Below are 14,297 nucleotides of genomic sequence, written 5' to 3'. Positions count from 1 at the left end.
ATCAGGTAATTTGGTCCAATAACACGAAAATCAATCTGTCCTGTTTGGATGGAGTGCATCGATTATGGCGAAAGCCTAATACCGTCAAGGGCACATATAACACAAACACTTCCTACTGTGAAACATGGAAGCGGGTCACTAATGCTATGAGGTTGTATCTCCACCAATGGAACTAGAAACTTACAGTTCATTGTTAACACAATGCACAAATGGGTATATAACAACATATTGAAGCAAAGTTGTAACGATATCTTTGTATTTTCAGTGTAATTCTAAATATCTTTTATTATACTTCTGGGCAATGTGTAATTTTAAAATATGTACTAACTAGTGTGAAGAAGAACACGAAAGTACGCAAAAAAGATAGAATCAAAAATTGATTCTAATAAGTTAATTGGATGAGTTATTGTTTTTACGTTGTTATGACGACGAATAATCAATAAATTATTCCAGAACCATCTTAAGAAATGGACATACACACAATCTTTTAAGGTGTAGTTATTTTAGTGATTATGTGCCAAAATAAAAGGTAATGTTCAAAAGCAAATAAACGAAAGGTTTTTATGTGATTATCGTTAGCTTATCGTTATAAAAATCTGGTGGGCCTTCTTCGCAGGATCATTTATCGTTATAAAGTGCTTTGTAAATAAGATTGGGTAACAAATTCATATTCCAGCAAGATAATAATACTAAACACACGGCTAGAATTAACAGACTGGTTAATTTGGAGTGTACCAAAGCAACTCAAAACCGCTTCTCATTCAGCGCTCCTCAACTCTATAGAGCATCTGTGGGCAATTTTGAAAAATGGGCTCGTACAAGTAAGGTGTCTTCAGAATAGGATCTTAAAAGAGTTTTTTCAAGCTGAATGGGGAGACATCAGCATACAAACATGTCAAAACCTTCTCAATTTCATGTAACAACGGTCTGAAGTTGTCATAAGGGCTAAAGGACGATCAACTAGGGTACTAAAGTCAGTAAACGTTTCCCAAAAGGAAGAGTTTTATTCTCTATATACTAATGTATGAACAGAATTGTTCATGTGAAAATGCTCCTCGTTTAAGAAACAGAAATTTCTGTATATTTTTCACTGACCAGATTTACTTTAGGTTACTTCACCACACAGCGCATGTGTTATTCTTTTGGTTGGAATAAAGTAATTTAAAAAATCAACCTTTATGAAGAAGACTGTTACTGTATTCTCATTGAAACTCATGCACGCTCAGTTTAATACTCACTAATTTCATTGCTGCTCACGCTAGCTCAGGGCTTAGGCTCACTATCCCCAACGGAGTTCGCGGTTTCTAACCTGAATTAAGTACACGGTAGCTCAAGCTCACCTCGCTTGAACTCACGAGAGACACTGACATTACTTGCATTTCCAATTATTCGATGCCTGAACATATTTAACGCTTTGTAGATCTGCTCCGCTGTTGTTACCATGTTAACTGTCTCTTCAAATGTAAACTTATTCCCAGATAACGACAGTCTTCAGTATATTGTAACACAGTGTTACGGGTATTAGTATTCAATCGAATCGACGAAATAATATCAATATAAAACATAAGTTTGTCAGAAATACAACGATTATGGAAGATGCGGTTTGGAGAACAGTTTGCACTTTTACAGCTTGCGAAAATTTTGGCAGATGATAATATTGACATGTTTGTCAGATGAGTCAATGGAGTTTCTGTTATTTTTGCAGTCCTTCTGTAGTATCTTGCAGTCAATGATTCTGACCCCCCAATATACCCTTCATCATTCTATGTACAACATTGATGAAAAACTGTTATTGCTATATGAATTATGCATTCTTTATTTAAATATTTGATCGTTAATTTATTTTAATTTTTCCAATCATATTTTCTTGACTCCTACAAGATTATCAATGACGCATGTTTTTTTCTTAAATGTCAGTACGAATGTTCTTAACACAGACATGACATGATAGTCATTCCCACGTGAAACGTAGCACTTAACCAGTAGAATATTTTCTATGAAATGGAATGAGAAAATGTCACGTTTTCAGTCTGTAAAGTACTAGAAATAAGATAAAACAGAATATGCTACTAGAAATACAAAAGAAGTTAAAAATTTATAAGATCATCATGATTACCTTCACTCTATATAATTTTTTCCAAAGTTCCATAGAAACTGGTGCTGGAGTGAATGTCAGCCACGGTTTGAATGTTGTTTGTAAAGCAGTCTCTCTGTACCTAACTATTGGAAAGGGACGTTCTTCAACATTTCCAAACTGAACGATATGCTTGCCTCGAACGTAGACATCTTTTCCAAATGTTCTTTCGTGTGCCTCTGTATCTATCTCCAATTCATCATCCCTATTTGCTCTTCTATGTATCTGAAAATTGCGAATAAAGGAAGTTATAAATAGAAAAAAATGTATGTCTAACAAATTACAATAACTTAATGGGCAGCTGAAGGAATTCTTTCTCATACTAGCCACAGAAATATAGTAGGTAGATAGACAGACGGGTGCAATGTTTGGTGATGTTAGTTAAATAAATGAATGAATGGTTAAGGTTTAATAGGGACATAAGCATTATAAGCACCTGTTTGTTCAAGTCCCTAAAAGGCCAATGGTTGATAAATACACTACATAAAATGACATTGTTAACATAAAGACAATGTTTACCCAGCGACGCAACTAAACTTGTTGTCGCCCGGGGCAAGAACTCACCTTAGAGTCCCTCCCCGCGACCAAGCAAACCAAAACGCTCCCCGACTACACCTGATATTGGAATCACACAATAATTCTCCTATTTCATTTTTTTCTTTAAGTGGTAAAGCTTGATTTCAAAATTGCAGTACATAATTTAAATTTTAGTACAAGATAAAACACTAAACTAATTATTATTTGATTGCCAAATAATCTAAGAGTAGCATGTTTGAAATATTCTTATAGTCTTATCATAATAACTGCAAATCATAATGTTTTTGGAATTATGTCGGGATGTGCGTATGTGTAGAATAAATCAACAGTCTGTTGCTTTTGAATAGAACGATTATGACAAGACAAATTCAAATTATGTCAAACAGTCCAGCTGTTGTCTCGAGTATTATACTCCGGCATTTTGCAAATCCCTCAAATCGATGTAAGTTAAATGAAAACACAAAAAGAACTGAAATTTAACTTTACGGGCTCTTTCGGCTGCAAAGATTTTTACAGTGTCTTCAAAAGATAGCTTTGAAGCTAACTTATGCTCTATGAATTTGATGCTAAGATTGGTGAGTCGTTGTTATCCTGTTAAGTTCCTGAGGTAACTTTTTATGATCTTTAATTTGCTAAAACTCCTGTCCTTATCTTATAGTGAAATTAAATATTTACCCAGTTTTGCACCCCTTCAATCCGCCGCCCGGGGCACAAGCTCCGTTTTCTTTCTCCCCCTTAGTTAGTCACTGTGTTTACCTTCTATTATGCTAAAAGCTGATAAAATTTGAAGAAAATGCAAAATAAAATAAATATAAAACAATAAAAAATCATAAAGGATAGAACAGAGTTCGAGAGCTTGCTAAAAGTAGAAAATAAAGAATAGAGTATTATTAGAGTTTAACGAAAAAAAATCCAAAGATATGATATAAACCAATTGTTATATCTCATTGAATTTTGTAGAATGATATGCGTGAGTGGAAAAGCTCATGTGCAATTTTAGAGAAAAGTAAAACTAATCTTTAAGCGTAAAAATTGATGCTGTGCGAGAACCATAACACATATTGAGGTGAGTCAGTTCTTCCCAAACCATGGAATTCCGCCTCAGTAGTATCTTTTTCTGCTTCTGAAACTTCACTGAATCCCTTAAATTCCTGTGGGCGATGAGTTGTACGCATCGTTAATTCTGAAGATGATGACTGAAGCAAATTCTTCAAATATTGGGTTCGAGGTCATGTAACTTATTCGGTTTAGTAAAGAAATTTTCTTGTAACAGCATCGAGCGTAATGATTATTTCTACTACAAGCAAAACATCTAACCCCGTCAGCTTTACACTGCTTAATTGGATGTTTTAAATCACATGCTGTACAAATGATGATTCTTCCGTATTGATATGGCGGTGTCCTTGATTTCTCTGCAATTGATTGAGGTATTTGATTAATCCTCTGAACTTACTGATTACGATCTGTAATGATCTTGAAAGCTATATCCAAAGTCAAGTTAGATACATGCAATATTTTAATCTCTAATTCTACAATTTTTCACACCACAAATGAGCTGATCACGCACACAAAATCAGTTTCAAAGCCAGAGTTACATCTGGTGGCTTGCAATTTTAATTAAGCAATAAACTTGGCTAACGATTGGCCCATCAATTGCTTAAGATTATAAAATATGTATCTTTGTTCCAATAAGTTGGTAATTGGAGACAGCATCATCAGAAAATGTTTGTATTATCAGAAAATTGCATCTGACACGAATTATATGATGTAACTCTTTGTTTTAAATTAGCAACTTATTGGATACTGGTGACAAACAACTGATAAGAAAATTAAAGAAAAGTATGATGGAATGATTGTTATTGGAGTGAAAATAGAAGACAAACCTTTCAATATATAATTCAGGCCTTTCCTCCTGTTCCTTAAACGGTTCCTATTAATCTATCGCAGAACTATCTCCATGGGTTGGAAAACTCATTTTCGCCACTTTGTTGGTTTACAAATGAAAATGTTATTAACTAAATGGTATATTTAAAAACGATTAGAGTGGCTTCCAATTACAACACCGTTGATTAAGTCTGCATGATACATTTATTCTTTAATACCTTTCATCAATCATACCTTCATAAGATTATTTCTTGTTACAATATTTAATCGCTGCCCTTCCGACAACTACGTACTTGAACCATGTGAATCATATAATTATTCTTTTTACTACCCATGCAGGGCTTCTCTACAAACAGATCGTCTTATTTACCTAGCAACGAACTTTCTTCTTTCTCTATACAAAACGTGCCTATACTATCCAACCCTACACAAGAGAGAACATATTGAGTATGTGTCATGTTCTGAAACTCATTGTGTAATAGTATTTTGTATTAATGATATGCTTCCTTCTATTGTCTTAATTGCTTGTGTAACATGTTCAGGGGTATATGAACAATCTATACTTTGTATGTATTATAGAACCTGCTCATAGTACACCACATGTAGCAGGACATTAGAAACAATTTCTAACTTCTAATGTTGAAAGAGTTAGCTTTGGAGTTGACTATTTTAGCTTACGTTTGATTGGCCACTAAATGAAAATACTAAATAAAAGAAAGAGACTACAACTTCTAACTTTTTCCTATTGTAAAACAATAGTGATTCATTCGTTCTAATAACACTCTAAACGCATAAGATAGATCCCTAATATGTAACTCTTAATTTCCACTATTACTTAGTTTACTTACCATAAATTCCAGCTCACCATCGGAAAGACTTGCAACCCCCTCCGGTCTGTCAATTAAAATGGTAATTTGTTTTCCTCTGTCATTATCCAATAGGATGGCCCCTCTTGTGATAGGGTAGTAATTGATTGGAATTTTTATCGGGTTAATATCTTTAGACCTTCTGCGTTGATGGAATTCTCGGCCATTAGCATCTGTATAGAAAATTCCTCCGGTTTCAAGCGTAGATGTGTAACGTGTAACGACTTGTATATCAGTTTCTCTGAAAAGTAAAAAAGATAAACGAATAAGATATATGAATTTACATCAGTTAATAATAGTTTATGATACTTGTTATAAAAGAGCATCTAGGATGTTTATAAGTACAATAATGTATTCAGCTAGGAGAAATCACAAAAAGAAACTTAAGAATGATTGTACACTCATCCCTCGTTTCAATGGAGTTAATGGAGTTGCAATGTTGCTGACTATCCGTAAGTTCCCCCTACGAAGTACTGAGTGGCAAATATCCACAATTACATTACAAAAGAAAAAGGAATAACAATACTGTACTTTTAATGGCGCACAATATTCAATCTGACAGTAGTAACTAAGAACAAATAAATACACTGGCATATAAACAGAAGATAAAACCATGAAACAGTAAAAAGAATGAGTGGATCCAGTCACAAAGTGACGGTCCGCCAACAGTGGCTCGTGTCCAGTATTTCTACAACTCTCTCCTTAAGACGCAGTACTTTCAAATTGAATCGGCTGCTCCAGATTTTGTACGTTGCTTTTGACATCCTTTGAATGGAGATATGTAAAACTTAAGGATGAGTCTATAATTAAGAACACAAATACTGTAAGGCATAATTTGTAAATACAGTAAAATACCGCTCTTTGGGAATTAGTTAACACTGTACTATATTTGTTACTGTACCTCTCGACCATTAGCACCCGTATAGAAAATTCTTTTGGTTTTGAGCATAGGCGTGTAACGCGTACTATACAGGGTGTTAATGAACTATACCGACAAACTGTAAGAGGTGATTCCTTACATCAAAATAAGAAAAAAGTTCATATGGACCTGTGGACAAGTGCATGGTTTCAGAGCTAGGGATGCAAAAAATCGCGAGAAAGCCAAATTTCAACAGGCCCGATTTCGAATTCCAGAAACTGTGGATGGCGATTCTTTTCAGCATAAAGGACTTCACGCATACGCAATACAAAAATGCATATTCCATTAATTTTCAGTGGGTGTACAGAGTATTCCGTACAGTTGGAAATTCCCAGACATGCCATCAACCGAATTTTGAGATATGCTCTGACTTTACGATTGGTCCAAAGTTGTGAAACGATAAGCCTTGATAGCAGTAAAAACAGAATCCTTTGGCGAGATGTTGGAAGTGTTAAGGATCTTCAGGAGCATGATTGCTGCTACTCGGGAAAACGCATGCTGCAATGTTTTCTTTCATGCTTATAAGTGAAGAAAACGTGAAAAATACCGTGACGAAATACATTGCATCACATATTCCGAACAGAAAAAAAAGCATAGAGCTGCCTGTTCCTAACACTTACGACTTCCCTGCGTAGCATTGGATGTTCATTGTTGTCAAGGCTTTCTTTCTGCCTACTTTGGACCATAATTGAAATCAGAGTATATCTAAAAACTACTGAGGGCATATCTCAGAATTACACCCTGTATACCTACTGAAAATTGGCGAAATATGCAGTTTTGGATTGTGTATGCGTAGCTTCCTTTACGTTGATAAGGACCACCATCTAATGTTTCTGGAATCCGAAATAGGGCCTGTTAAAATTTGGCTTTTTCGCGATTTTGGACAGCCCTGGCTCTGAAATTATGCACTTTTCGCCATAGGTCCACAAGAACTTTTTCTCTTATTTTGATGTGAGGAATCACCTCTTGCAGTTTGTCGGTGTAGTTCATTAGCACCCTGTATGTATTTCAAAGTGTCTGAAAGTCATAGAAGTTAAAACATACACAGAGAAAAATCCGTTCTCCGGACAGCGGTATATTGTACAAATATATGGTATCCTCTTGCTTATTATAGAAATCAGTACGGAGCATACGTTATCCGTATGCTACATAGGCACTGCCCTTAGGTGTTACATCATACCGTTGCAGGATGTCTGACATCTAACAGTTTTCCGTATATCACGTGCATATACTTATGTTACCTTCGTCAGCTATATGTTATATACGTCCATTTGCATTGTGAGATCCTGACCGCCTACATTGTTTCCTACAGAAAGTACGTATAGATGGAACACTTATACAGAAAGTATTAGAAAACATGCGTTTTCAGTTATAGGTCTGCTGTACGTTAAGACCAAAAACTACAGAAATTACGCATGTAACCTATCTTTTTAAGTACGCCACCTACAATTTTTCCCCAATATATGAAAAATATGATTTGACAAAACTTGTTAGTTTCTTCCACTCATTATAAAAGAGCATATATGGTGTTTATAAATATAATAATGTACTGAAATGTTTCAGATTTACATCTTACGGTTAGGCTATATAAACTAAAGAAGGTTCTGATGATAAGAATGAATAAAAATGATGGAATAAAGAAAGCTTAAGGAAACTGGAGAACCCCTAGGAAACATAGGAACATGGCATTTGTCCCTCACAAATCCTACTTGTTGTAGGATTAAACCTAAGACCTGACGCACAAGAAGTGAACGCTCTATCACTGAGCCACGGAAGTCCCCATAATCCACTGTTATGAAAAGTCATAAACAGAAACTTAAAAATTAAAACGCATCATACGCACATAAACAAGAACACAATTTGTAAATATCATAACATTCTGGAAATTAGCCAACTCTATGGCAATACTAGACTAAGATACACAATGTGTTTGTTGTAGGCGTACCTGTTGACACATTTTCCAACGATCCAATCAAATTCGATTTCGTCTCTTCCGTCATAAATCCTTATAACTTGACTCAAACTAATAATTGGTGATTTGATTTCCTGGTGTACTTCCACAACATTGGGTCCTGAAATAAGTAGACGAACCTGTGTATAGTTAAGAATTATCTTTAGTAAAGTTACATTAAAATTGTTCATATGTTCCAAGGTCCATTTCGATGCAAGCAATATGTGTTGAGAGACAATTCTTCTTTGTTGAAAGACTGTTTTACCTAGAATTACAATTTGAAGTGTTACCGACCAAATTCACATCGGAATATAACTTTTATTCCTTAATGTCAATGATGAATTTAACAGTCCTGAAGATGCAAAGGCAGTATTGATGATTACGACGCCACAATATCTGACAATCAAACTAAACCTACACTTGAAATAGAACTCAGGAAGAGCTAAAAGTTTTACTGGAGTTGCTTGGAAACATTTAAAACAAGTTTTGTAATTGATTTTCCTCTTCAGAAGTAGTGACATCTCTTGGAAAAAGTCACATTCGTAAAGATCAAATTTTATCGGTTCGAACTAAGGGAAGTAATCTGACTACTGTTTGTTTTTTAAAATTCTTATGTACAAGAATTAGTACTTTAAGTAAGCTTCCTACTCTTAATTTGAAACGGTGAATTTTATAGTGATCCGACTTCCATCATGAACAACTATTGTTCAGAAAAAATTTGTTTATCTGAAAAAAATCTTTAAGTTTTTAGTAGCAGCCAGTAAATGACTCACGAGGAAACCGATTCAAGTGTGACATGAAATTGTGGACTAGTTTATGCGCAAACGAAGTGTTTTTGTATACAATTAATCCCATTAGAACGAAAAACCCTCGATTTCAACCTTTCCTGAGATATAGAGGAATAAGGGGAAGGCTGATGCTCCGATATTTTGCGAATTTTTGAATATGTAACGATAGTACAAGTAAAAGAGACTTTTAAAAATGAAGAATTTCTTCATTCACGGAACTGTAGTAATACATCGCCTTAGACATGAGGGTTACAAAACCGAAGAGTCCATAAAAATTCTAGGGGAGGAATGTTTTGGAGGGGAAGGCGAAAATACCGAAGTTCCATTGTTGCCTAAAATAGGCGAGTAACGGTCCTATAGAGGTTTCTTGGTACGCTGAATCAAGTAAAAACATCATCAGTCAAATAGGATCAAAAATGTAAAAATTGGTGCCCATCCGAACTTTCCAAACATTTATAATTTCTACAATTTTTAACCGATAGGAACTGTATACAGTATATAAGGCGTAGAGAGTTTCGTTTTTTAAGTGGAAGATGCTATTTTTTGTTAAATGATTCATACTTTGTGTTTTAATACACGTATGTCAGACAACTACACACTGTCGTACTTACGTTTGCAACAATGTGTGTTTGTGTTTCGTATTATTTGATTTGTTTTTCTATAGCGCTTTTCCACAGAATATGACCTTGTATTTTTGTTCACATAGTAACATCTCTGTTCCTTTGGCAATATAATTAATACATTTTCATATCACCTTTTCTCATTTTCTACGAATTAAAGACATGATATATTAGCAAGTAATATCATACAATATTGTTCTTTGTATCAATGGCTTTTGTTGGTCCTCATAGCCCCTTCTTTTTCCGGCCCCGGGTAAAAGCTAAGCCACTCAAATCAACATTCAACACAACTTTTATTCATTCTGCTGCATCTTTCTTAACATTTAAATGCAATTTTTCGCAACACAGCCAAAAATCCACAAAATATCAGCTTTGCTCTTACCCCTCTATATCTCCGGAACGGTTGAGATCGAGGGTTTTCCCCTCTAATGGGTTTAATTGTACACAAAAACACTTCGTTTGCGCATAAACTCGCCCACAGTTTCGTGTCACACTTGAATCGGTTTCCTCGTCAGTATCATTAAATCTGGTGTAACTATCAATAATAAATATTAACAATTATATTATATGGTTTCCTGTTGCCTAAATAAGTTTTTCGTACCTATCTTTACTTTTGTCGTACTTACTTTTGTGCAAAAAAAAAAAAAAAAAAGTAACAAAATTTCCACTTTCTAAGGAAAATACCTTCGGAAATTTGTTGATGAGTGAATCAATTAATTTACTCCTATATACATAAACATAAAAGATAGATGTTACGTTGAAACTCTAAACTTAATTTCTATCACTACTCTCTCTCTCTCTCTCTCTCTCTCTCTCTCTCTCTCTCTCTCTCTCTCTCTACATATATATATTGTATGTGTGTTTATTATTATTATTAGTAGTAGTAGTAGTAGAAGAAATTAAATGTAGAGTTTTTATTGGTTTTCGAACAGTTTTTGTGAAATGACTTCAAGAAGTTTAAGTTTAGGTCTCTACTTATACTTAATGTTCTAAAATTTGTAAATACTAGGAGAAGTCAAAAAGTAAAGGAACTTGCAATTTCTCGCACTAGATTTTGGTAACATTACTAGTATCCAGCGCTGAATTAGTATTGTCTGCAATACTTGTATGCAACACGTCACTCTTCTTTCCGCGTTATTCGTTGGAGTGTAGCAAACCGTTAAACATGGCAGCTGCATTGTCGATCTGCAGCAAAGAGGAATTTGAAGGCTGTGATTCGCTTTTTGTTTGCGGAAGGTGTTAAACCTGCTGAAATCATTCAATGCAAGCACAGTATGGTGACAGCTGTTTATCGCGAAACAAGATCTAAGAATAGATAAAGCGTTTCAAACAAGGAAGAACTTCTTTATGTGACTAGTAGGGTTGCCAACTGGCCGGTTTCTCACAGGCCTGGCCGGAAATATTGCTGTTATTTTGATTAAAGCCGGTGACCGGTACAAATCCCTTACCAGCCCCTTTATGACCGTATTTTTTTCAAACTTGTATCTGGTTGGAAGTATAGATTTAAAAAGTAACTTTCATTCTGTAAATCCAAAACTGCCACCTTTCACCATCTATCAACGATTAATATATTTTGTTCATCTGTTTAGGTAATTTTAAAGATATGACAGGGACTGTATCAGGGAAAATTTGAAATTTACTTGTAAGTAATTTTATAAATTTATTGAGAGTGAAAAAATGACTTCTTAAAGCAATTTCCTGTAGTTGAAATATAAGTTTAAAGAATAAATTTCATTTTCCAAATCTAAAACTGTCATGTAATGATTAATATCCTTTTGTTCATCTGTTTCGATAATTTTAAAGAAGTGGCAGTTACTAGTAAATACTATAAAATGATCAATGCCGATTTCAGTTTCTCATTTATAGCACAATGTATCTATTAAACATATTAGTGAATGTACTAAAGATATGCAGAATACAGGTGTTAATGCACTTTTGTTCACGATAGTACATTTCCTTCCCATGAATGGGTCCGAATAGAAGTACTTCACACTTAGACCTATATCGTAAGGAATTTTGATGGGGTCCCAGTTTTTTTTAATTTCCAGAGTTGGCAACAATAGTGACGAGGAAAGAGCGGGCTGGCCATCGACGCCAACGACTGAGGACAATTTGAAAGTGGTTGGGGTATGGTGATGGAGAACAGACGAATCACAGTGAACGAAATGGCCAATACTTTACGTATCAGTCATGGTTCAGCGTATTCCATCTTACACGGCAGGGGAAGATTATTTGTAACCGATGCAGAAGTCCTTGATGCGGTGCAATATTGGTTATAGGTAACATGAAAAACTTTTTCCCGACGGAATCAGAAAACTTGTGAAACGTTGGGAAAAGTGTGATGAAGTGCTAGGAGATTATGTAGAAAAATAGGTATGTTTCAGTTTTCTGTTACTAGAGTATATGTATTTTTTTCTCAGAAGTCCCTTTACTTTTTGACTTCTCTTCGTATTTTGAAAGCAAACAAGCTATAATATGTTACGAATTTAGAGAGCTAAGAAAGGGGGTTTAATAAATTATCTTAAAATATATAGAATATTTACATGGAGTTCTAATAAACCGAAACGTTTTCGTTAACGAAACATCATTCAGTTGAGTTTTGTTTTAAATCTAGGAATGAGAACTGTCATTTTGTGAAAACGTATAATGATAATGGATCAACATTTTAAATTAACAAAAATAAAAACAAAGAACACATGAAATAATAGTATTAATGATCATATATCTAACAAAATAACTTAGTTTCTAAATAACTGACAATGGAGAAAAGTATCAGAAACATATACACACACAAGATTTTTCTGTTGTTATTATATACTCTTGTACATTAGTGGAAATGGATCAAAGAACACCCACGAGAATTTAGCGAGTTAATCTAAAGATGGTAAGCAAAAGAAATGGGTTCCTGGAAGATACCAAATATTATTTGACTACCAAATTTCGAGTGAAAGGAGAGACCTATTATATAATCACGAAGCAACAAAATGGAGTTTTTACGGATTACAATCGTACAGGAAGACACATTGGGACTTTTATATCAAATTTTGAAGCAGCATTTTTGTCCAGTTTATAGATGTAAACAGTACAAATCAGAATCTAAGTAAGTCATACGCATTGACTTTATTTATACAAGAACCTAAACATAACAAGTAATCATTTTCATATGTATGCCTTTTGCTGCTCTGTTGCAGTGTTACCCTGTACTAAAATGTTAGAAGTTTCTATCGAAATAATATTATTACGCGACAGTTTGAAAGACCACTGTCTATAAGTAGTGTTTTTTCCTATTTCTGAGAAAATAATGCACTAATTTTGAGAAGGGAAATATTGTTATAGTATAAAATAGAAAATCCTAAATCAACTCTTTGGGCTTATCATATATTCATCTATACTAGTGTATTATTCAACAACCCTAGAAAGATGTTTAGACTTCCGCAGGTCCAGCGCTGTTTGAACAGTCAACCATCATGACTATGCTTTGATCAAGAACACCTGAAGGCAAAAGAAAATCTAGTGTATTACTATATTTTTATTATACATATAGTACAACTACTTACAAGTAAACCTTACGTTTGGGTGAACCGAGTTGCTGACGGAGACACATATGAGAAAGTAGTACTAAATGTGGTCAGTATTTCAGTGAAGTTATAGGTGCGAAGCTCCAGGGGTTTAGGAGATATAGCTACCAGAACATTACATGGAAGTACAGAATAGTCTTCATACAGTTGGAGGTAAAAGCTCTATAAGACCTCTTGTAACGACAAAAGATGAATAACAAATATATGGGTACATATTAGGACTAGGGGGAAGTCATATAGTAAGGGTATACCTGACGGCGGCCATCTTGAAATCCGCCAGTTTGAATTAAGGTTAAGTTTTTAAAATAGGAATAGGGTCATGTGATACATGATTTAAGACTCGAATTTAATCAGAAGAACAATGGTGACGTAATTTTGATTTACGCGCAATTGGTAAAAAGTTACAGGGAAATTAAATATTGTTGCAGCATATGTATTAGTCCTTTACCCCACCTTGTAAATTTTGTGTTAATGATAATAATTAAATAAAAAGCAGGTGGATAAATATTAGGTCTATGGTAAGAGTTGCCTTGATGGCGGCCATGTTCAAATCCGCCATTTTGAATCAGACAAAAGTTTTAAACAAAACGCATAACAGTGACATCTTATTAATAGCAAATTTGCCATAAATCCAACGGTATAACCATTTTTGCTTTATCATTATTCAGCACAAAATTAAATGGGAATAGAGTAATGCAATAGATGACTTCGGGCTAGAAGTTAATAAAAAATAGAATGTTGGCGTTGCAATGTTAGTTGTTTGATGCTGTACTTGCACGCCATTTCGTTGTTTTTCTTGTATCCTGTTCACATCTATTTCTCGTTCGCTATTTAAAACTTTGTCTGATTCAAAATGGTGGATTTGAACATGGCCGCCATCAAGGCAACTCTTACCATAGACCTAATATTTATCCACCTGCTTTTTATTTAATTATTATCATTAACAAAAAAATTACAAGGTGGGGTAAAGGACTAATACATATGTTGCAACAATATTTAATTTCCCTATAACTTTTTACC

At 34.4% G+C, this 14,297-nt stretch overlaps 1 protein-coding gene across 1 annotated transcript in view; it reads right to left on the bottom strand.

Moving 5' to 3' along the window:
* The window catches only part of LOC145694709 (lysosomal alpha-mannosidase-like), a 134,876-nt gene that overhangs the window by 25,272 nt on the left and 95,307 nt on the right, over positions 1–14,297 (bottom strand). Inside the window, exons 14-16 of the mRNA XM_081771236.1 lie at positions 8,286–8,412; positions 5,404–5,662; positions 2,117–2,359 (exon numbers count right to left, since the gene is read on the bottom strand). Coding sequence (XP_081627362.1) covers positions 2,117–2,359; positions 5,404–5,662; positions 8,286–8,412 — 629 coding nt within the window. The remainder of the gene's footprint in view (positions 1–2,116; positions 2,360–5,403; positions 5,663–8,285; positions 8,413–14,297) is intronic.

The sequence above is a fragment of the Thermobia domestica genome, chromosome 9 (genome assembly GCF_964235325.1).
Source record: "Thermobia domestica chromosome 9, izTheDome1.hap1.1, whole genome shotgun sequence".
In the NCBI taxonomy this organism is placed as follows: Eukaryota; Metazoa; Arthropoda; class Insecta; order Zygentoma; family Lepismatidae; genus Thermobia; species Thermobia domestica.
Note: the sequence above shows the minus strand (reverse complement) of the source record. Positions and strands in the feature narration are given on the sequence as shown.